This window comes from Pholis gunnellus (genome assembly GCF_910591455.1).
Source record: "Pholis gunnellus genome assembly, chromosome: 12".
In the NCBI taxonomy this organism is placed as follows: Eukaryota; Metazoa; Chordata; class Actinopteri; order Perciformes; family Pholidae; genus Pholis; species Pholis gunnellus.
In genome coordinates, this window is record NC_136539.1 from 19,958,802 (window position 1) to 19,980,203 (window position 21,402).

Consider the following 21,402-nt stretch of genomic DNA (forward strand, 5'->3'; position numbering starts at 1 on the left):
TTAGGTCCTAAAAGTTGTGACATTGACTAATAGCCGAATCCAGAGTTATTTTCCTTCCTAAACCGAGAACCCAGGCGGGAACGAGGGCTGGAAGACGGGTTAATGGAAACGATTGTGCGTTTGCTCTATGGGCCCGTGGATGCTAAAGATCGCGGGAAGATCCACGTAATTTTACCTCAATTTTAGACTTAATTGTCAGACTGTTTTTCTAACGCTGTATCCAGTTCTCTTTATACATCTATAATGTTTACCAGGTATAATGTTTACAATGTTCACCATTTTAGTTAGTCATGTTAGTATGCTAACATTTGCAATCTAGAACTAACTATGAAGTAGCTGAAGCTGATGGGAATGTCATTAGTTTTTTTTAGGTGTTTGGTCCCATGTGGCACGAGACAAAAGTTAATACAGGTCATAGTTGTTGAGACATTTTACTGAAAACCACAAAAAAAACAACCTCTTGGTGGCGCTAGAGGGAAAATAAGATGATCGACAAAGTCATTACAATACATCCTCCGGGAACCATGAATGTCTGAACACAATTTCATGGCAATCCAGCTGATAGTTGTTGAGATATATTTCAGTCTGGACCTAAAGCCATGCGGCTATCGTGGCTAACAACCGCTCTGCTCTGACATCACATAATGGGGCGTGGCCAGAAGCACAACACGCTTGATCATTTGAACCCAGAACAGAAAACTGAGCAGAAATCACTCTTCGCACTCCTAACGAATTATGAGAGGCGTATAACAACACACTTGTTCATTCACAAAACATCCACTTCTTAACAGCTCCATCACTCATTCCTCCAGATAATAGATATTTAGCCATGAACAGCTACTGTAGTTTTCACTCGTCAATCTTTATTCTTGATTGAAATTGAGATATTTTCCTCACAGACAGTGCTCCTCTGAGCCTCTAATAAAATCATAAAACACTTTCACCACGGTGAATGGACCACGACGCTGCTAAGAAGCTGTTATCTGATGAATGTCGTCACTTTCAATGTGGTATTTTCATTGTCAGTTGTAAACATAAGGTCAAGTGGCCCTTTTGAGGACCACAGAGGGGCCACTGAGCCAGCTGCTGTGTTTAAACAGAAGAGTCTGAACCCTCGTTGTCACTGCACTGTTGATCTGCCACAGTCAGATACAGTGGTGAGTTCGCCGTGGAGCGCCATCAGGCGTTTTCAGGCACTTCATCTTGGTCCTCCTCCTTTTCCTCCACAGGCCCCGCCCCTGCAACGGTTACCAAAGCAACAAGTCGGTGCATTGAGAGTTACAGTTTGGGAAATGTTTGGGAATGATGTCATGTACGTACCGTTCCAGGACAGGTGGACCGGGGACTTGTCGTCTTGGGGTTCATCAGGAGGGGAGTTCTGTGATTGGTCGGAGGTGTGTCCATCAGGGACACTGTGACTGGGCGAGGCATTTGATTGGATGTCTGAGTTGACATTAGACTCCACTTCCTTTTGTTCCTCTTGCTCCTTATTGGCCAGCTCTGTTCACAACACAGACACATTTAAGTTACAGGAAATAAGAGAAAGAGTCACATCGCTTCCATATCTACAAGAGGGAACATGTGATCTACTGTGCAGAGCATTTGAAAGTTTAAGATGACATCAAATAACTGACAAGAGAAAGTGTCTGAAGGTATGCTATAAAAGGTTGTACATAGCTACAGTGGTGCTCTGAGCTAAATGCTATCGTCAGCATGCTAAAATGCTCACAATGACAATAAACACAAAGTGCAGCCGAGGCTAATGTCATAAGTTTTGCAGGTATTTATTGCAGGTGGTTGTGAGAAACAAAGATATGCTTTATGGCATTTTCAAGGACTGCATGACAGTATATAACTCACATACAGAGCTGTGTGTGTGTGTGTGTGTTTGCCTGCTTGCGTACCGTGCACGGACAACTCTTTCCATCTGTCCTTGTTGCTGCCGATGACGCCGGAGAGGTGGGTCTTCAGGGCCGGCAGGTCGATGGCTGTCAGGGAAAAGTCCATCTGTCCATCATCGCTGTTCCCATAGCGGCCGCTACTGTGTCTCTGCACCGACTCAACGGTGACCGAACCACTTCCTGTTAGACTGGAACGAAGCAGAGTCACGCACTACGGGGCTTATGGAGGGTCAGAACCAATGGAGCCCCATGTTCTATATATTTTGTCCAATCGTATGAGACAATTGAACAACTATGAAGTTCATGTAAACTGGTGAAAATGATTTGGGAACCCGTTTAGGCCCAATTATAAGTGATCTGTAGTTGCAGCCTCACGTTAGCTGACACATATCTTAATCAGTTCCACACAGAGAGATTTAAAGGTTTTACATTTTGGGGAATAAAAGAGTACTGCTGCCATATTGATACAATATCTTTTTTTGAGTTTGGGAATCACAATCTGGGGAGAACGCTTTTATTCTCACACAGTTGCTAATATTTTGGACTGATGATTCAACGAGCAGAGTGTCGTGCTCGGTCCCGTTTTTCAAAACCCATCGTTACGTCTATTACACTTGTGGGGAACGTTTTTAGCCTTGAAGTGGAACTTTGAATATTTTTATGTTGTGTAGTAGTAGTAGTAGTAGTAGTAGTAGTAGTAGTAGTAGTAGTAGTAGTAGTAGTAGAAGTACCTGGACTTCCTGTTTCCAGTCTCTCTGGCCTTCCTGTCCTCTTCTATCAGAGGACCAATCACTTTCTCTGTCGTGTCGATCAGAACGCTGAATGTCGGCTCCACGATGAAGTCTATGAAACCTGCAACCAGAGAGAGAGACATGATGGAGAGAAGAGGGAAGAGAAAAGGTCAAAGGATGGAGGAGGAGAAATACAGTATAAATGATAAACATTAGTTCCTCTTCTTTCTAGAATTTGATAATCAAACCAACCCCTCCAGAGAGCAGATCATGATATCAGTTCTTCAAACCACCAGCAGGTGTCACTGTTGATCTAAAGTAAATATACACTAAGAACCTCCTGTCATGAGTCAATGGTACAGTCCTAGTATCTGCTACTAGTTAATGGTACTCCTCACCTGCTGTGGTCCTTAGGTATTATTGGTTGATGGTTGATCTTACCTATCTGTGATTGGGCGATCATGGTGGCTTTGCGGTCACACAGAGGAGAGAAAGGAAGGCCGAGTTCCACTTCTTTGTCTCCCTGGAAGAGACACAGTCACCAAGGCAACGTGAACATCGCAAACTCAAATCAACTGTGTGGTATTTACCTCCCCTTTAGAAAGATAAATACAGTGAAGCAAAGAGTGTCAATTCAAGCAGTCCTGTAAGAGATGTATACGTGCTGCATTGGTTAGTTTGACGGATAGAAAACGTGACGATACCATTAACACATAGTCATGATAGTCACATGTTGGTGTAGAGATTCTGGGGCACAAGCACTCGCACAAAACAATGTATATCAGGGCAAGATATAAATAAACATGATTTTTACATGAATCATTTCTTCTGTAAACACAGAAAGAAGCCACTTGCAACTTCGATAATGGGTATGTGATCTACTGTCAGGTCAACATCATTTAAATAAACCAGAATTATTCTTTAACATTAACAATCCAGACTTGACAACAATAGTTAACAGACCTTCACAATGCTTTACATAGTCCAAACCTCAAAATTATTAAAAATAAATTGAATTAATTCTAAGAAAAAGACACAAATTATCCCATTTTAAAAGCTGTAACCAATGTTTTGAATTTTTCCCTAAAAAGTACTAAAACAATCATCCAAAAAGTTGCCAAATAATTTTCATCTAATCAATGAATAGCAGTTAATGGACTGTAATCTGCTGTACTTGTAAACACTTTTGGGAACAGCATATTTTATAACCTCTTCATATGTTTGGTATACTCCAGATAATAATAATAACTGAAGCTTTCAGATAAATGTAGTGGAGTAAAAAAGCAAAATATTTGCCTCTTTCATGAAGTAGAAAGTAGCATGAAAAAAAAAAGACCCCAGTAAAGTACAAGTACTTACAATTTGTAGACAAAAATAATGGTTGAGTAAATGCACTTGATTACATTTCATCACTGGTGTGTGTGTGTGTGTGTGTGTGTGTGTGTGTGTGTGTGTACCTGTCTAAAGAACTCCTCCATCAGACTGTGAGTCCAGCGGTAGTGCAGCGGCCAGGCTTTGGCTGGATGACTGATGTCTGCAGCGTGAAGCATCAGAGACAAAACCTTCACTTTGTCGAGACTGGAGAGACGGAACAAAAACAGTTTAATTTAACAGTCATTCAATAATAAACTGTAAAAAGCAACACTTGTCATGCGTTTGACAGGAGAAAGTCGACGTCTTCTAATTACTTTAGCAAAACTTCAGCAATAAATGGTTGAGTGAATCTTCTGCTGCATGGAAAAGGAGAAAGAACTGCTCCGCTACACCTCCGTGTGTTAGCGGAGCAGTTCTTTTAACTGGTACAGTTCCCCAGCTGCTGCATCAACACAAGCAGAACCAGTGAGCTGACAAGCTGATGACAGCGTCTTCCCCAAAATCTCATCCAAGCGTGAGCAGAGAAGCTCCACAGCTCCACTCCAGCAGGGCTGACAAACAAAGAAGGGAAGCGGGACTCTGGTGAGACTCAGTAGTCTTCCTGTGAAAGCCCTACGGGGATGCACCAGACCAGTCTGGTTCAGCAGCCTGCAGGACCTTATGTTGGCCGTTTCAACAAACTCCCACTGATGATCTTCATCAGATGGACCAGCCACACTCAGTCTGCCACAATGCACTCTTTCAAGTCTTCTAAAGCATATAATATTGCATTTTCTATATAAAATATAATTATCTTCCCTAAAAGATATTAGTGTGAAGAAATGATGATTTCATCTTGAATGTTAGAACTATTGAATTAATCAAAGAAAAGTGCAACTGACTCCAGAAATGATGGATGATTTGTTGTTATTGTCTTATTATTTTCTGTAATTAATTCTATTTTTAACTGTTTTGTTAATATATTGTTATACAAAACATGCATGATATTAAACAATTTCCTTTCCCTTATGTGTCATATGATAATATGATTAGAAGAAAAAGGTTCTTTGGTCTTTTTTCATTTGTTTTGCTGCTTTTTTTGTGTGATGAAAATTGAATACGAGAATATATAAAAGATGAATATATAAAGGATGATGTCATATCTAACATTAAACATATATTGTTATAACATGAGAGACATCATTAAAATGAGAAATGTACCTATTAATAGACTCTATTTAATTATTTAATCATAAAAAAATTGTTTGTGAATCTCTTGATTAGCAGTAGATTATAATTAGCAGTATTATGTCGTAGCTAAAACAAACACACACATGTATGTTGGCTGAAGGTTAGAGGTCAGAGGTAATGGCTGCAGCACTGACCTGTCTGTCTGTGTCAGGGTGTTCCTCATGGTCTTGATCTGCTGGAAGTGACAGGACATGTCTGTGGACATCACCATCTCTATCACCAGAGCCCTCAGCTCCCTGCCAACCATCAACACACATCATCAGAGACCAAATCACCACGACGAGTAGTAACTCTTCAGTGATGTGTGACCTGTGTGCGTACCTCCAGTCGTCCTTGTTCAGGTTGACCAGGATGTTCATGTCGTCCTCCGCCATCAGCCGGTAGGCGGCGCTGACGTGATGGTTCTCCAGCACCGACCTGTCGTTGTACAGAATGGCCACCTCCGACCTGACAGACGGACACAACGTCCAATCGGACGCTTTCAAATACGGAGGCTCCAACAACTACATCTTTATGTTCTTTGTTATTCTCCTGGTTTAGAGATCCACTCTCACTTTTGTTTGTGTGGAGACATTTATCAGCCAAATCTTATTGAAAATCCAATATTTTATTTTTCTCCGGTGTTGACTAGTCGACCCCTTTTGTTCAAATATTACAATAACTATTTGATTAAATTGCCATGAAATTGGTACAGATACCCATTATGCCCAGAGGATTAATCTTGCTGACTTCGGTGATCTAGCGCCATGCCCATGCACTGCTGAATGTCTGTTAACAATGTTCAATAAAGAGTTCAAAATTATTATTATGAAAAAATAAATATAACTGTCCATATTACCTGGCGTGGATGTGGAAGTTGTTGGTGGTTCCTGTGTGTTCGAAGTCGTGAATTGCTGCAGCAAAAACCATCGCAAGAATCTCCAGCTCGCTGAGCCAGTGCTGCACACACACACACACACACACACACACACACACACACACTCTGTTAGCTGAGTGAGATAATTCACTGTGCAGAGAGACAATAAACAGATGGTGAGACACTGCCGAGTGACGAAGTGATGTCACAGTGTGTGTGTGTGTGTGTGTGTGTGTGTGTGTGTGTGTGTGTGTGTGTGTGTGTGTGTGTGTGTGTGTGTGTGTGTGTGTGTGTGTGTGTGTGTGTGTGTGTGTTACCATCAGTCCAGTGTGCAGCATCAGGAAGTGGGCGGTCTGAGTGACATCGGCGGCGTGGATCAGGTTGTGGTAGGGGTTCCTGTGTTTGCTGTAGCCGTTCTCCAGAGCTTCAACAAACTGCACCAGAGCCTGCACCGGGATCTGAACACAGTACCGGAGGTAGTACATCGAGTACAGGTACTACGAGTACTACACCGCGTCTATGTGGATACTCAAACATTCTGGATCACAGATATCTAGTAGCTCGGCTGACTTTGAGGCAGGTGGATCATTTTTCTAGGGGGTTCTAGGGGGGGCTATGTGCTGGACTATCTCAGCTGGGTGAAGTAACTTCCTGGAAACACATGACCACCTAGTACTACTACAAATATATCAATTCATTGCTAGTTCTGTTTTTTTGTTCATAAAGAGATCTGCACAGCCAGCACACCCAGCTCCAGCCAGGCTGACATGAGTCCAACCCCACAGGTGTTAACTTTATAAAGCTGTGTGTACCCTGAACCTGTTGATGAGGTCATAGCGGTTCAGCAGGTCGTAGACCAGGAACTTGAGGGCGTGGTCTCCGGTGCCCTCGTGGAAGGAAAAAACATCAAACGACCAGTGATCCACTTCCTGTAGAAACAACAAGTTTCAGACAATTACTACATGTAATGTGAGACAACGCAGATGCAGCAGGCTGTCTGGGCATCGTTCACTGTAATTCAATGTAATGTAGGATTTCTGTCATTAGAGGGCAGTGTGATTATAATGTTTGCTGACACTGGAAGGAGGTGAAACAGCATTATACAATTAAATTAATGATTATTATTATTCATTAGGTCATAATTACATTTTACGTTGTCGATGATTTAGTGTGTTGTTACAGTGGTGTTCTATTTCTATTCTTTCCGTTTATGTTTTACATCATGTGAAGCATAAATAAGATTTGGCTGCAGAGTATTTATTGTTTAATCTAATTAGTTTCTGAGTTTGTACAGGAAGCCCTGAGATGGAGACATATCATTACATACACACCAGTGAAAACACATTTTTCTTTCCCCACCTCTTCTTTCAATTGCTTCTCCTTCTCTTTCCTCTCAACCCCTCTCTTTTCCTTCCATTCCTGCTCCTCCAACCTTTCCTTTTCTGCCTTCTCCTCTCCTTCAATTACTTCTCCTTTCCTCTTCTACCTCCTCCTTTTTGTCTCAATATTTTCCTATCCTTCTTTAACCCCTCTTCTCCTGCTTTGACCTCCTACTTACCTTTTCTACCTCCTCTTCCTTCCCTATTACGTTCTCTCCCCACCACCTTCTTACATCTTAATCTGCTTTTTTTCCTTCTTCCCTACTTTCTACTTTACTTCCCTAGCTCCTCCTTTCCTCTCCCATCCCCTCCTTTTCATCTCTACCTTTCCCTACCTTTTCTTTCCTACCTCCACATTTTGGTCTCTTACTTTTCCTTCTCTGCTTACTCATGTCCTCACTCATTTATTTTATATCTCATTATTCGCTTATCCATTTAATTTACCTTTTCCGCCTCTTCCTTTCCTTTAGATCCTTCTTCCCTTTCTTTCTCTTTCTTCTCTTATTCTTCCAAAACTCCCACTATTCTGTTGTTATGTTCCTTTCCTACCTCGCCTTCATCTAATTTATTCCTTCCTCCTACTTTCTTTATCCTTCTTCCTTCTTTTGGTCTCTTACTTTCCTTCCCTTCCACCACCTTTCTTTCCCGACCATCTCTCTACCTCTTTCCAAACAATGGCCCTTTGTGGTCAGGGAAGCGTTTCCGCGGTCAAAGAGCCGGAGCGGAGAGATTAAAGAGGAGCCACTTCCCCCGGGACATCTGAATCCTGAACGAGGACACGGCCGAGTCTCCTGACGGACTACACCTCTCATGTTACCTCACCATTCGCCTGCACCCCTCTTCATCTGCACCATATTTCATATTTGCACAGCAGAGTTTATCTTTGTTGTATTGTTTCATTGTGCATATTGTCTTGCGGTGCATATATTTTACTGGAGAATAATTTCACTGCACAATGTAGAAATATGTTGAGTAGGTGACAAATAAAACTTGACAGCTTTCTTCCATTCTCTAATCTCCATTCTCCTTTTCTTTTCTTCCCTTTCCAGCTCTTTCTTTCCTCTCCTGCTTCCTTCTCTCCTTCCAACATTTCTTTATCTACCTCTTAACCTTCCTTCCATGCTTCGTTAATCCTTTATCCCTGACTGCCACTTCCTATACCTCCTCTTTACTTTTCTGTCTTTACCTCTTCCTTTCCATTCCCACTGTTCATTCCCTACTTCCTACTTTCCTTTCCTACTTCCTCATCTCTTTCCTGCAACTTTTAGGGTCTTCTTCCATTCTTTGTTCTATTTCTGTTGTCTGCCTCGCTCCTTTCCTTTCAAGTTTCTGGAGAAAACAAAACTGTCTTTCAGAGTAAGAACTGACTGATGCATATTTTTTTAAATGAATAACAAAAAGATGCCACTTCCTGCAGATGGGTTTGCATTAATGAAACAGTTTATACCTTCAGAGCTGTCAAAGCCGTGGGAGGGTAGGTCAGACCAGCCATGTTGGACGTCCGTCTGTACATCCTAATGTCACACACACACACACACACTGGTAAAAAATCTCTCACTTTTATATGCAGACAGTTGCATGCACATAAACACCCCTCACGCAGACCTCCGGTCGCCCTCCTCCACAATTTGTGACCAGGATGGATTGTCAGTCGTCATGGTAACCGCGTTCTAAACACACACACACACACAGTGAGGCGCTGCCTCGGTTGCAGCAGATATTTTTTTATTTCATGCGTCGTTAAGCTGCCGCAGATGAACTGATAACGTTCGATGTCACTGCGAATAATGTACACTCTAATGACATCGGACCTCACGGTTCCCCTCTAAGATCTCCGTCTCCAGCTCGCCGGCACGCTAACGTCGTTACACTTCATGTTCAACCTTCTAATCACATCTGCGGTGAAGTCTGGCCGGATGCGTTCTGATGTTTATTTTGAGGAAGTTGATGATTGTTTTTTTCTGTTTCGTGCTTCAGGTGCTCCAGATTCCTGCTCGAGACAAAAATAACTCGGGGAACATTTCAAAGTGTTCCTCTTCTGTTTGAGGCAATCATCTGACTGGACTTTGAGGAGTCACAGTTGTATTAATACAATGCGGTGCACGGCCTTATGTGATTGTTGAACATGTGATTTTAAAACCACAGGCATTAATCTGCTGCTCTAACAGCTTCCATTTCTTCTGGTTTCAGTCTTTCCACAAGGTGTTAAAACTGCTGCAGGGATTTGCATTAGCATGAGTGAGGTTCAACACTGATGTTGGGTGATGAGGTCTGGCTCACAGTTAGTGTTCCACTTCAGCCTAATGGTGTTGGATGAGGTTGTGAGGTCAGGGCTCTGTGCAGGCCAGTCATGTTCTTCCACATAAAACTCACAGTTTTCTCCTATTTCTTTATGGAGCCGGCTTTGTGCACGGGGGGAGGCAAAGGGACAAACACAAACTCAAAGTTGGAAGCACACTATTTTCTAAAATGTCACTCTATGCTGCAGCTTTAAGGTTTCCTTTCACTGGAACAAAGGGACCCCAAACTGGGAAAAACAGACCCTCACTAAAAGTGTATGTAGGGTGCATTTTTGCAGAGATGTTAGTTAAGTTGTGTGGAGGTTGAAAATGTGAGCTTCATGTTTGCATTGTTTCTCTAAATCTCTACAACGGAGATGACGGATGCAAAGTTTGCATGACTCATAAAGTCACAATAACTTAGATATGAATGTTGAATTTTTTTTTTGTACCTTTCTACAAATATCCCAGCTTGCACTGCATGGACGATGCTCCTGAATCTCGGCTTCTCCTCAGGGCGACGCTTGGCCACGCCCATCTTCCTGGTGAAGGTGCATGCCAGCCAGTCACGTACCTCGCTGGGCACCGACTCCGCCTGCAAGTCGCTGAGCTCGTCCTCTGTGTCCAACAGACGCCTGCAGGACAGAAAGACACACCCGTCGGTCACAGCTGGGACAACCACTGACGGGGTATTTATTTTTGCTACACGTCCATTCATCTGTGTGTTTAGTCTATCGGTCCTACTTGGTCTCATCGGTGTACACAGTGTCCAACATGGCAGCAGCGAGCTCCAGGTTCCTGCGGAGTTCCTGCAGGTCCACGACACCCCGGTCCATCTGCTCCAGGACCCCCTTCAGCCTGACGACACAAACACACACACGGGTCGCACACAGTGCACATATGTGCTCAGTTATTGAAATATACACACAAGTAAACAACACAAATCTTCCAAAGTGTATAATCACTCATCAGTTACAGAGGCACAACACATTTCTCCATTATTAGTGATGTTATTTGATTTACTGGAGATGTGTAGTTTGTGTCATTTGGTCCAGGTGGAGATGAATTTGTGTCTCATCCTTCCAATAAGCTTCATTCAAACTTGGCATGTAGACAGGTTGTTCCAGAGGTAAGAGAAGCTCATTTCAAATAATGACAACACTAAATACAGCCTTGGAATAGAGACTTTTTCATCAGTATGTTTGTTTCATGTGTTTATAAGGACGATAGTTTGAAAAAAAACAAGTCTTTTCCAAGTTTTAGCAGCCGTTAGCAATGACCGATCCCCATAATCCCTTGACAAGCATGGGCTAAACGTCACGGCTTGACATATGAAGACGAGACCAGGGGCCATGTCTGTAATATCAGCGGGACAGAGAGAACACTGTCGAAATATTTAGACAGCAGTAATCTAGAAAATAGGGAAATAAATGACTTCAGGAGAGAGTGTTGGTGGGTTTTATAGATAAGGACAAAACCCAGTACAAATTGTTTTCATGGGAGCTGTAGCTGTTTTCTGTGCTCACAAAGTACGCTACTTTGTTGTTTAACTTTGTTAAATCACGTAGGTTTCAGTTGTTTTCAGCAGGATGTCGATTTGTCTTCGACTATGGAAAGTAAAATGCTGACTGAGAGATTGCAGTCCGTTACAGAAACTAGTGGAACAGATGCTAGCCCAGATATGACGTCATGATTTTTGTCCCTCTATGCCATGAAAGGTTAGTTGGAGAGCTACTGTAGCTGGCGATGTCACCGGGAACATCCCCCGGCTAGCCTGTAAGTGCTCGTCATCCACAAAAGCCAACTAGATGACTTGCTGTGTGCCATTTAAAGAAATCTAGCTAGCTCGGTTGCTAACCTAAGACACATTTGTTTATTGTACCATCGACTGTGTCTCACACCTAACTGCAGACTATTCCTCTTTTGCGGAGCAGTTTACACTCCAGCAGCTCATGATGATGTAGATATTTTTGGGTGGATGGATTTTAGGTTCTGGGGCTCTCCATTCTCTGAAAGGAAAGCACTGACGAGACGACTTGTTATTGGTCAATAGCTCAAGTTCTCATTTTACCGTTCGCTGTTTGACCATGTCCTTAGAAACAGGGATGAGTTTGGCTGTATTATCTGTAGCAAAATAGCACAGCCAGTCATTATTTAAATGAGAGCTTGTCAGTCTCATCAAGCTGGAGAATACCTGTGCCCCAAAAGGGACCAGCGGGAAATAATTGAGTTCCAGCTGCTATCTTCACCTCATCTTAGCCATGTCATGCTGAGCTGTCTGCGCTCACTGTTGCCAGATTTCAGTCAGGAAATCACAGCCCTGAACTCGCCCACACAGAACTATTATTACCTGCCCACTTCAATAAAAAAGTTGGCCGGATTTGGAGACACTGTCTGAGCTGCTGTTTAGGGCTCAGAGTGCGGAGAGCTCAGGTACACTGGTAAAAACTTAAAAAAAGAAAGAAATTATACTCATATCATATTTGTGGAAACTCAAAAGCTTACTCCATGTTTGACCTTTTATAGCAGATATCTGAGTGGACACACTTTAAAAGGTTAATAACAAAGAGTTCAAATCATGTAAACTTCAAGTGCAGTGGAAAGCTACAACATCTGTAAGATGCTGCTGCACTGTGCTGTTCTTCTCTTCTGTAATCTTATTCACCTGCACTGTTATAAACTGTAGCGTCCTCCGTTGCGATGGATAGATTAACACACCTCAACGAGAGCTATAGCCGTCTGCAGGAATCCTCTCTGCAGACTTCATACACCTGCTAACTGACAGAAGGAAGCACCGATCTTCATACTTTGCACCCACACAGCTGCTGTCCTGTTCACACCACAGAACCAGAACACGAAAATCTGTTTCCTCCAGATGGACACATGACACCCAGCCACCTGTCAATCAGCTGACTCCCACAGTAAAGCAATGGGAGTCTCCTCCCGTAAATAAACATGTTGCCATACAGATGACCGCCACTCAATACTCGCTGCGTCTTTCTCTTTTGGACAGTTTAAGACCCAAACTTTTGTATTAATAAATAGATTTAGAGGTTGTTGTTTTTTTTGCCACAGCAATGAAATATGATCTCAATATGTTATTGCTTGCAGATACTGAGGGGGTATACGGCAGCATTCTGTAATCCAAAGAGTGCTCGTATGTTCATCTATTAGCTACCGTACAGTCCTGGTATTTAGACAGGTGGACGGATGACTAGACGGATGAATAGACGGATGGGCGGATGGATTATGTTTTACGCTGGGCTGTGAAACGTGTTTTTTGCTGTGCAGGATGGTTCGAATGTTTACAACGGAGGAAGCTGAGGACGGGGAGACATAAAGACTCTGCGCTGCGGCCCGGGCATCGTGCCGTCGCCATGGGTACGAAAACACCTTCCTGTAAACTGGATGAAATCTGTTTTAGTTGCCATGGTTACAGCCGGAGTCAGACGGGGAGACGGAGCAAGGGAGAAATAAAAGTTCAAGACTGCAGACATTCAAGCATTTTATCTTCCTGAATAAAAAGAGAAACCCAATTGCTTCACTTCTTGTGGGAACAGTAAATTATCATCATTAGCAGTAGTAGCGTTATCTGCTGCTCTCAAGTGAAATTCATTAGTCTGGAGTCAAGATGTTTGATTGCTGATCACTATAAACTCAGTGAGTCAGCTTTTGTATACCCGGAGGAGCAGATTCTCGCTAGTTGTATATACTATCCTGGCACATGACGAAGTATCTAATTTAGGGATGTGTTTCCAACAGTGGAGGAAGGTAGTATACCATCCATCTTGGCAGTGACGACACAGCCGTACTCTAAAAATGAGCAAAGTTGGGTATTTTAAAGTGGGGGACGAAGGGGATGGACTCGCTTTTGGAGCCAGCCTCGAGTGGACATATGAGGAACTGCGGTTTTAAGCACTTCATCTCTCAGCGCCGGAGGTTACCGCTTGGATTTTCCACTTTTCTCTTTTTTGTGAAATATTGAATCATTTGACCTCATTGGTCCTCAAACGAACTGATAACAACTCATAGTGTGTGTGTGTGTGTGTGTGTGTGTGTGTGTGTGTGTGTGTGTGTGTGTGTGTGTGTGTGTGTGTGTGTGTATATCTTACCTCTGCGATGCACATTTATACTTCTGCCTGTAAACAAAAACAAAAACAGAAATAGTCACTCAAATGAACAAATCTTCATCATCAAAAAAAAAGGTTTCCTCATCATACATGTAAACTGATTAAAACATAAACTGACAGTGATCAGGCGGTCGGAGCCAAACCCTCAGGAACATGTTTGACTAGTGGCCACAGTCCGTAGTACTGCAGGTCACTTGACGCACACTGGCCCAAAATAACTTTCCACAAACACAATCAGGCTAGCAGCAAACAGTGCAACAGAGGTAACAGTGTTAATCCGGGGGTCGGGCGGGTGCTGCGCTTCTGCGAACGATGCTGTGGTTCAATACGGCGTTGTCAGCGTTAACCGCCGTATGAGGGCAGTGTGCAGGGCGGCAGAGATGAGCTAGCCAGTGGGGCACCGGCTACGTAAACAAAGCACAGAGAAGCTCGGACTACAATACACACACATAGAGGGAGAGCAACTTCAAACTCTGCTCAGGATGCCATATCATATATCTTGACATAGCAATTAGTTGCTTGCAGCTATATTGATGCTACTTTGCACAGCAAGTGGATTCTCGCAATGTCTCGCAATACTTTTCCACACATTGAGTTTAGATAAGAATATTAAAGTTAAAAGTTGGTTGCAACTATTATCCTTATTCTTACACGTAAAGCAGGGGGCTGAGACTCCAAACAATGAGAACGTAAAGCCAACAAAACACCAGAGGTAGTACATCCATCATGGTAAATGGACTTATACTTTTATAGGTTTTATAGGTGCCACCTGCCCATCAGCACTCTAACTGATCATCATGCCTATTCATACACCGAAGGCACAGACTTCGGGGGGAAATTTATGATTAAGTGTCTTGCCCAAGGACACATAGACTAGTGGAGCCGGGGATGGAACCGCCGATCCTCTGACTGAAGGACGACCCTGCTCTACCGGCGTTATGGGCGACTGAGCCTCAGTCACCCATAACGCCGTGGTGGAGCCATTACATGGCTCACTGGTAAATCTTGGACCAATCATAAAGCCCCTTTGTTGAGTAAATATGTAAACCAGAAGTTGATGAGCTCCATTTGGTCTGAAATGAGCCAATCCCAGCTCTGGGATCTGATCCCGAAGGCTATATCTCAGCTCTGACCCGTCTCCGCTCTGAAATGTGACAGCGTGATTATTGTTATTTCACACTGGCCTGCGTGGGCAGTTCAACACTGAATTACAAAGCAGGGTACGGCGGGGTGAGCAGCGCCAGCCTGCAGGCTGCATTGTGTTTTTGGTTCGAGAAAAACAACAGCATGCTGCAGCAGCAGCAACAGTGACAGGTGAGGACAGAGATAGTTTCTGGAGGAATGACTCACCACTCTGTCATGACTTTTCCAGGCTGACGCCTTCAGTGAGAGAATTTGCATTCTTCCTCCTGTGTTCTTCCTTTCTCTACTTCCCTCCTTGCGCTGATATGTTTTTGTACTGTCACCTCGCACATTTTCTTCCCCGCGTCCTCGAGCGTTATTAGTGCCGAGCATGTACAGAATATTTTATTCTTAGACGCTTTATTTCTCCGCATGACTGTTTTTGTGATGCACCACCGCAGGGTGCGTTTCGCGCTTTTTTAGTGGCTAAGTCTACACCGCCTACATCAAGACCAAGCGCGCTGGCCTGAAGAAAAAGCAGAGAGCATCCATTAAAATGCAGCAGTCTGGTGTTAAACCAACTGCAAAACACACACATAAATGAAAATATATAAATACATGAAAACAACTTGTGTTCTATTGTTTTAGAGTCAAACTTTGGCAGTTAAATGTTGCTGTAAATGCATGAGAACAGAAATAAGAATGCAGAGTACATATCTACTGAAGGCATCAGACTGGCTACCACTATTTCTAAACTAGACAGACCCAGTGTTTGTGGCTCTCTATGTTATCTACTCTCATTCATTTTAATACAGGCATTTTCAGGTGACTGGATATAAAAACTAGTTATTCTGTTTTTTTCTACTGTTAGTCGCTGAACTGTATCAGCTGGTTATTTTACGCTTCACAAAACAGTCTGATGAACTCTCCAGTTCCCACTTTTACTTTTATTTTCCCCTCTTCCATCTCATTGCTTCATCACTCTCTCACCAAATTAAATTTAAAAGACACAGACAACGCTTAAAAAAGATTAGATACTAAATAGTAAGTTCTGAAAAAGACAGAAGGAAAACTGTGTAAAACACTAAATAAAGATGAATAAGATAAATATCTGTCCCGTTGTCCTCAGCAAACGAACGTTTGCTGAAACGAGATGCTCTGCTGTTACCACGGAAACTAGGGAGGACGACAAAAAAAAACCCTAATCTGTACTCTTAATTGTTTTCCCTCCAAACAGCAGAGACCTCTATTGTTTGTTGATCTGCATCCAGGATTCATATCTATCAGAAGAACAATTAATACGATCAATTGGGGTCAAATGAATAAAGACACAAGAGGGCACTTAGTAGTTCAAGCACCACTTGCACCAAACACACACACACACACACACACACACACACACACACACACACACAGACACACACACACAATACGAAGCAGTTGACTCTGTAATGAGATGAATGACTTGAATAGATCTACCTGTTTGTCATTCTAATGCGTCTTTGAGCTGTTTGGTTGTTTTTTGCTGAAATTCGGCAGCTTCACTGGACCGAAACGTGGCGCGCACGCGTCAAGACAGCGTTCTTAACATCTCTGTGGCTTTTTATTGCAATAGAGCACTAAGAAAAGTTGTAGCTGCAGCTTTAAGCACCTTGTGCCTGAAGATGGAGCGAGTTTTAACACAGAAGAGTTGTTCTTTCTTTGCCCGTGGGATACTGTCAAGTGTCAACTACTGAAAGTTGGCGTCTCAGTCTGAGTCTTTGAGTCTTTGAGTCTGTGTGTCAGATGTTTCTGATCTAAATCGGGAAACGTATCTAACTTTGGACAGAATTTGATTCAGACAAGCTTCTTTAGTCTATTGAACTATTGAGCTTTTTTGACACATTCTGTTAAATAAAAAGCTCCAAACTAACAAAACCAGTATTCTTGTGGCGTCTGTACTGAGAGTGAGGTGTTGTCACTCACACATATCCAGCAGCGCTGTAGGAGGCGACATGTCTGCATCTGTCGTGACAAAGAGTGATGAATGTCCTGCTGCATAGATTTCTGTTCCCATTTGTTGTTTTTAGATATAAACTTATCATCACACAGTCTCTGCAATCAGGCAAATACATTCAAGCCGCCAGCATCAAGGATTATTTTACTCTTTACAAGCAGCTGACCAAAAAAGTCAACAAAAATCACACATTTTCTGTCGACCCTTTGAGTTGTTTCCGTTAAACCGGTTGCTGATCGTTTGCCACAGCATGCTCTGGCTGCCGATCACAGTCTGTCGATCCATACGGGAGTCTGAAACACGCCATCGAGCTTCACTGTGATCACGATAGGCCAGCCAAAAACTAAATACTATTGTGTTGTCGGCAAAATACCGAAGTGAATTGTCAGCCAGCCGACCTAACGCTAGCTCGCAGATCGGACAGGATGCGGCACTTTTAGATGTGACATGATATTTTGCATTCATTCTTATGTGGAGTGTTTGATGGTTTCTTGGTTTTTAAAGCACCTCCAATCTAAGTAATCTAGTGCAGGTGGCTGTTTTTTGACTTTTGGGAGGGGGTGGTTATTTAAATTTTAAATTACTATTTTCTGAAGGGGCCATGTTTGCTCACCCATTTTGAAACATAACCAGGCGCCCGGGTTGGAAGCACGACCCAAAGTACTGACCTACGAGTGAAGTTATGTCAGTTTAGTAGATGAGCTTCTGTGTTGAATTCTGCATTTTTATTTTTACACCTTCAGTGTTTCTATCTCATTGAATCACTGCTGACAGATAACACATTCACTTGCCAATGTTTATTACAGGATTTGGCAAAATGAAACACTTCTCTTGGCCTCAACTTCTTCAACCGACACACCAACTTCTGCTGGCAAATTCTTCGCTCTGCTGCCAGCTAGTTACTAATACAAGATGCTGTTTAGCAAGTAGGGTCTGTAGCCAAGGGGCATGAATCGGTGTGTGTGTGTGTGTGTGTGTGTGTGTGTGTGTGTGTGTTTTACGGAAATAATAACGTGCAACCTCATTTCCCTGCTGCTCCTGATGTGAGAAACGTTCATTAAATCATAATGCTGGTCACTTTTCTGCCATAAATTGATGAATAATAGGAAATTATTAAGATGTAAATACAGGAAAATATTTTTATAGAATAATGGATGAGAGGATACAGCATGCACGTGTGTTTAAAATTATTTTTTCGTAATCTGTTATCTGATGTTCAGAACAGACATATCAGATGCTTCTGGTTTGAAGAGTGTCAGTCTGTGGACCGATGAGTCATGGTTCAGCTCACGAGGATGAGGATGAGGACTCTCATGTGTCGAGGGCTTCACATTTTCCAAAACTGCACCAGAGCCCAAAAAAGGCCTCGTGCAAGTTAACGCACATGTGAAGTTTGTGTTTTCCCATTTTAAATACTTGATCACAAATATGAAAATACACCACATGGAGGTCAGACGCACACATGATGCTTCTCATTCTCTTTACAAAAACAAAGCCATGCACCGTAAAGTGCCGCTCTAACAGCCTCCACTCTTCTGGTTTCAGTCCACATGTTGAACCTGCTGCAGGGATTTGCTCCCATTTGCTCCCGTGTTCCAGTTCATCCCAAAGGTGCCGGGTTATAGTTGGGGTCAGCGCTCTCTGTGAAAGGGCCTGTCATGTTCCACACCGAACGGAGACAAAGAACCTTATTCACGCAGCGGCTAATGTAGCCTGCAGCCTCCGGCCCGCAGCACGGATGAGCAGCGGACCACAGCGGTGTGGTAAAGATCACTTCTTTCAGTCTTGTAGTCTTCGGAACCTAACCGACGCCGACTCAAGTGACATCACTCGAGGAGATTTATCAGACTTCACGCAGCTCCCTCTGGAGCCACTAAAGGCTTTATATATAGAAAGATAGACCCTCATTCCGTCACACTGCTTCTGAATTTGCTTCTCCAGGAACTCTGTTTGTTTTTAAATATACTAATATTAGGACATATTAAGACATGTGACATGTTATAATTTTTGTATGAGATTGTTTGAGATGTATCTATGTTTTATTTGTTTTGTAACAACTTGCCTCCTGCTGCTGCCTTTTTGGCATGCAGGTCGTCATTGTAAATGAGAATTGGTTCTAAACCGACTTATCTGGTTAAATAAAGGTAAAATAAAAAATAAATACACTTTGATGTTCTGCCCTAACTACTCCTTTAATCTCATGATCGGCTGTAATGCTGTTGCTGCACGGAGCTACGTTTCCTGCTCTAATTAGCCTCCATTTAAGACACGCATGTGTGGTGATGATGTGTGAGAGGTGTGAGATTGGAAACAGACACGTTCAGCATCAACAGGACATTTAAACAAAACACTGTGTTTGTCTTCTCTTCCTTCTTTTCTTCATTTACTCTGTTTTCATGCCCTCTCTCTCCCTCTTTCTCTCTCTCTCTCTCTCCTAATCTGTCCATCTTTGCGGAGAGTTTTTGCTGCATCGCAACGCTCTGCCGTTACCATGGCAACCGCGGAGAACCCAAAACATAAAGAAAAAAGAAGGCAAAAAGCCGTTTTACATCTGTGCCGCCGTGGCCCCAGATTCAGACCGATGTCCCTGCTGCGATGTCGGCTTATTAGCCTCTAATATACTGAGAAAATATCTGAGAGACGTACTGGAGGACGAGAAGCTGCGACCTCATCACACACACACACACACAGTCTCTCTCTCTCTCTCTCTCTCTCTCTCGCTCTCTCTCTCTCTGTGTTATGTTCAGTGATGTCGCACGCCCACAACTCATTTTCTGTCACTCGTCTTCCCTCCATCCTCGGTCCGTGCCAACAACATCACCAAGGCAACCAGGCCACCACACTGATGCCGTCCCCGGGGCTGTCAGTCTGATTCCAGAACAGTAAACGATTCCACACCACATGATCACCAATTATCACATCACCATTAACATTGCATCACCAGCACTGACTGAATCATCTTGCGTTTACTCACATCCCTCTCAGTCGGATCAGGACCTGGTTGTTTTGGTTCTGCTCCAGAGCGTAGTCAAAGTCCTGCACCGCTTCAATCCGCTGCTGCTTGTCCTCAAACTGCTGCTCCTGCTCAGTCTGCTGCTGCTGCTGCTGCTGCTGCTGCTCCTCCGTCTGCCGATCCTCAGTCTGTGACATGTCCTCAGTTTGCACCTCCTCCTGCTGCTGCTGCTCCTCCTCCTCCTCCTCAGTCTGCTGCATCTCCTCAATCTGCTGCTCCTCCTCCATCTGCACCTGTTCAGTATGCTGCACCTCCTCCTGCTGTATCGCCTCACTCTGCTGCACCTCGTCCTGCTCCTGTTGCATCTCCTCCTCCTGCTGTCCCTCCACAGTCGGCTGTTGCTGCTCAGCGTGCACCTCCTCCTGCTCTTGCTGCACCTCTTCCTCATTTTGCTCCTCCTCTTTCTGCCGCACCTCCTCAGACTCTGCCTCCTCCTGTTCCTGGTCCTGTTGGGGCATCTGCTCTCCCTGCTTTTCCTCCTGTTGCTGCACTTCCACCTCTTGCTCTTTCTCCTGTTGCTGCACTTTCTCCTCCTGCCCCTCAGCCTCCAGCACCTCCTCGGGCAGCTGCGAATCCTCCATCTCCTCGTTCATCTTGGCGTGGTGAAGGAGAAGGAAGTTTTTTGTTTTTTAAGAGTTAGTAAAGGTGTTCACAATGACTTTGGCCTCTGTGAAGCGTCCGGACGTCTTTCAGACTGACGGAGTTGTGAAAACATCTACGCCGATCACAGCCGAGAGACGAGTTTGGGTTCGATGGAACTTCATCTAACTTCCTTCGATGACCCCTGACAGCCTGGACAATCCAAAATGATGACCTCTGATCTGATCTGTTGCAGAGGGGTTAAAGGTCTGAGGTCACAAGACAGAGTGTAGTGATTTAAAAAAAAGTTCAAGAGCAGGAACAGACTGACGGCATCTTTTAGTCGACAAGAAAAACAAGGTGATCGGCTGACGACTTCCTTCACAGCTCACAGTTGAGCTCTGCGCTCCGGCACTGCGGCTGCAAAATGATCCAGCTCAGCTGTCCCACAGCATCGCTGTAGCGACGTAGGAAGGAAGTCGACCAGCAATAAAGGCAGGATGGAGAGAGAGAGAGAGAGAGAGAGAGAGAGAGAGAGAGAGAGAGAGAGAGAGAGAGAGAGAGAGGAGCGATGGAGGAGGACAAAGGAGAAGCAGAGAACATCGCAGAGCGTTTCCGTGGTAACTCAACAACGGTTGCTAAGAGTGATGGAATCCTGCAACTGACAGACCTCCCTCCTACTCCTCCTCTTCCTCAACCCCCCCCCCAAATTCAAAAGCACATAACTTTACACTGCGTTCAGATGAAAAACAGCACACAGGCATCTCAATCTGTCCTCCCCTCGCTCACCCGCTGCGTCTGAGAGTGAGAAT

General features: G+C 43.7%; 1 protein-coding gene across 1 annotated transcript; it reads right to left on the reverse strand.

Moving 5' to 3' along the window:
* Window positions 1–1,179: 1,179 nt before the first annotated feature.
* pde1a (phosphodiesterase 1A, calmodulin-dependent) lies at window positions 1,180–20,604 on the reverse strand (the record flags this gene model as incomplete). The annotated part of the gene is made up of 16 exons (XM_079170286.1): window positions 1,180–1,238; window positions 1,321–1,500; window positions 1,905–2,089; window positions 2,633–2,753; window positions 3,074–3,155; window positions 4,090–4,210; window positions 5,371–5,472; window positions 5,558–5,683; window positions 6,075–6,175; window positions 6,410–6,550; window positions 6,905–7,021; window positions 8,919–8,985; window positions 10,203–10,385; window positions 10,495–10,608; window positions 13,863–13,889; window positions 19,973–20,604. The coding sequence occupies 16 exons, from the start codon at window positions 20,602–20,604 to the stop codon at window positions 1,180–1,182; spliced, it is 2,358 nt and encodes a 785-aa protein (XP_079026412.1).
* Window positions 20,605–21,402: the final 798 nt, after the last annotated feature.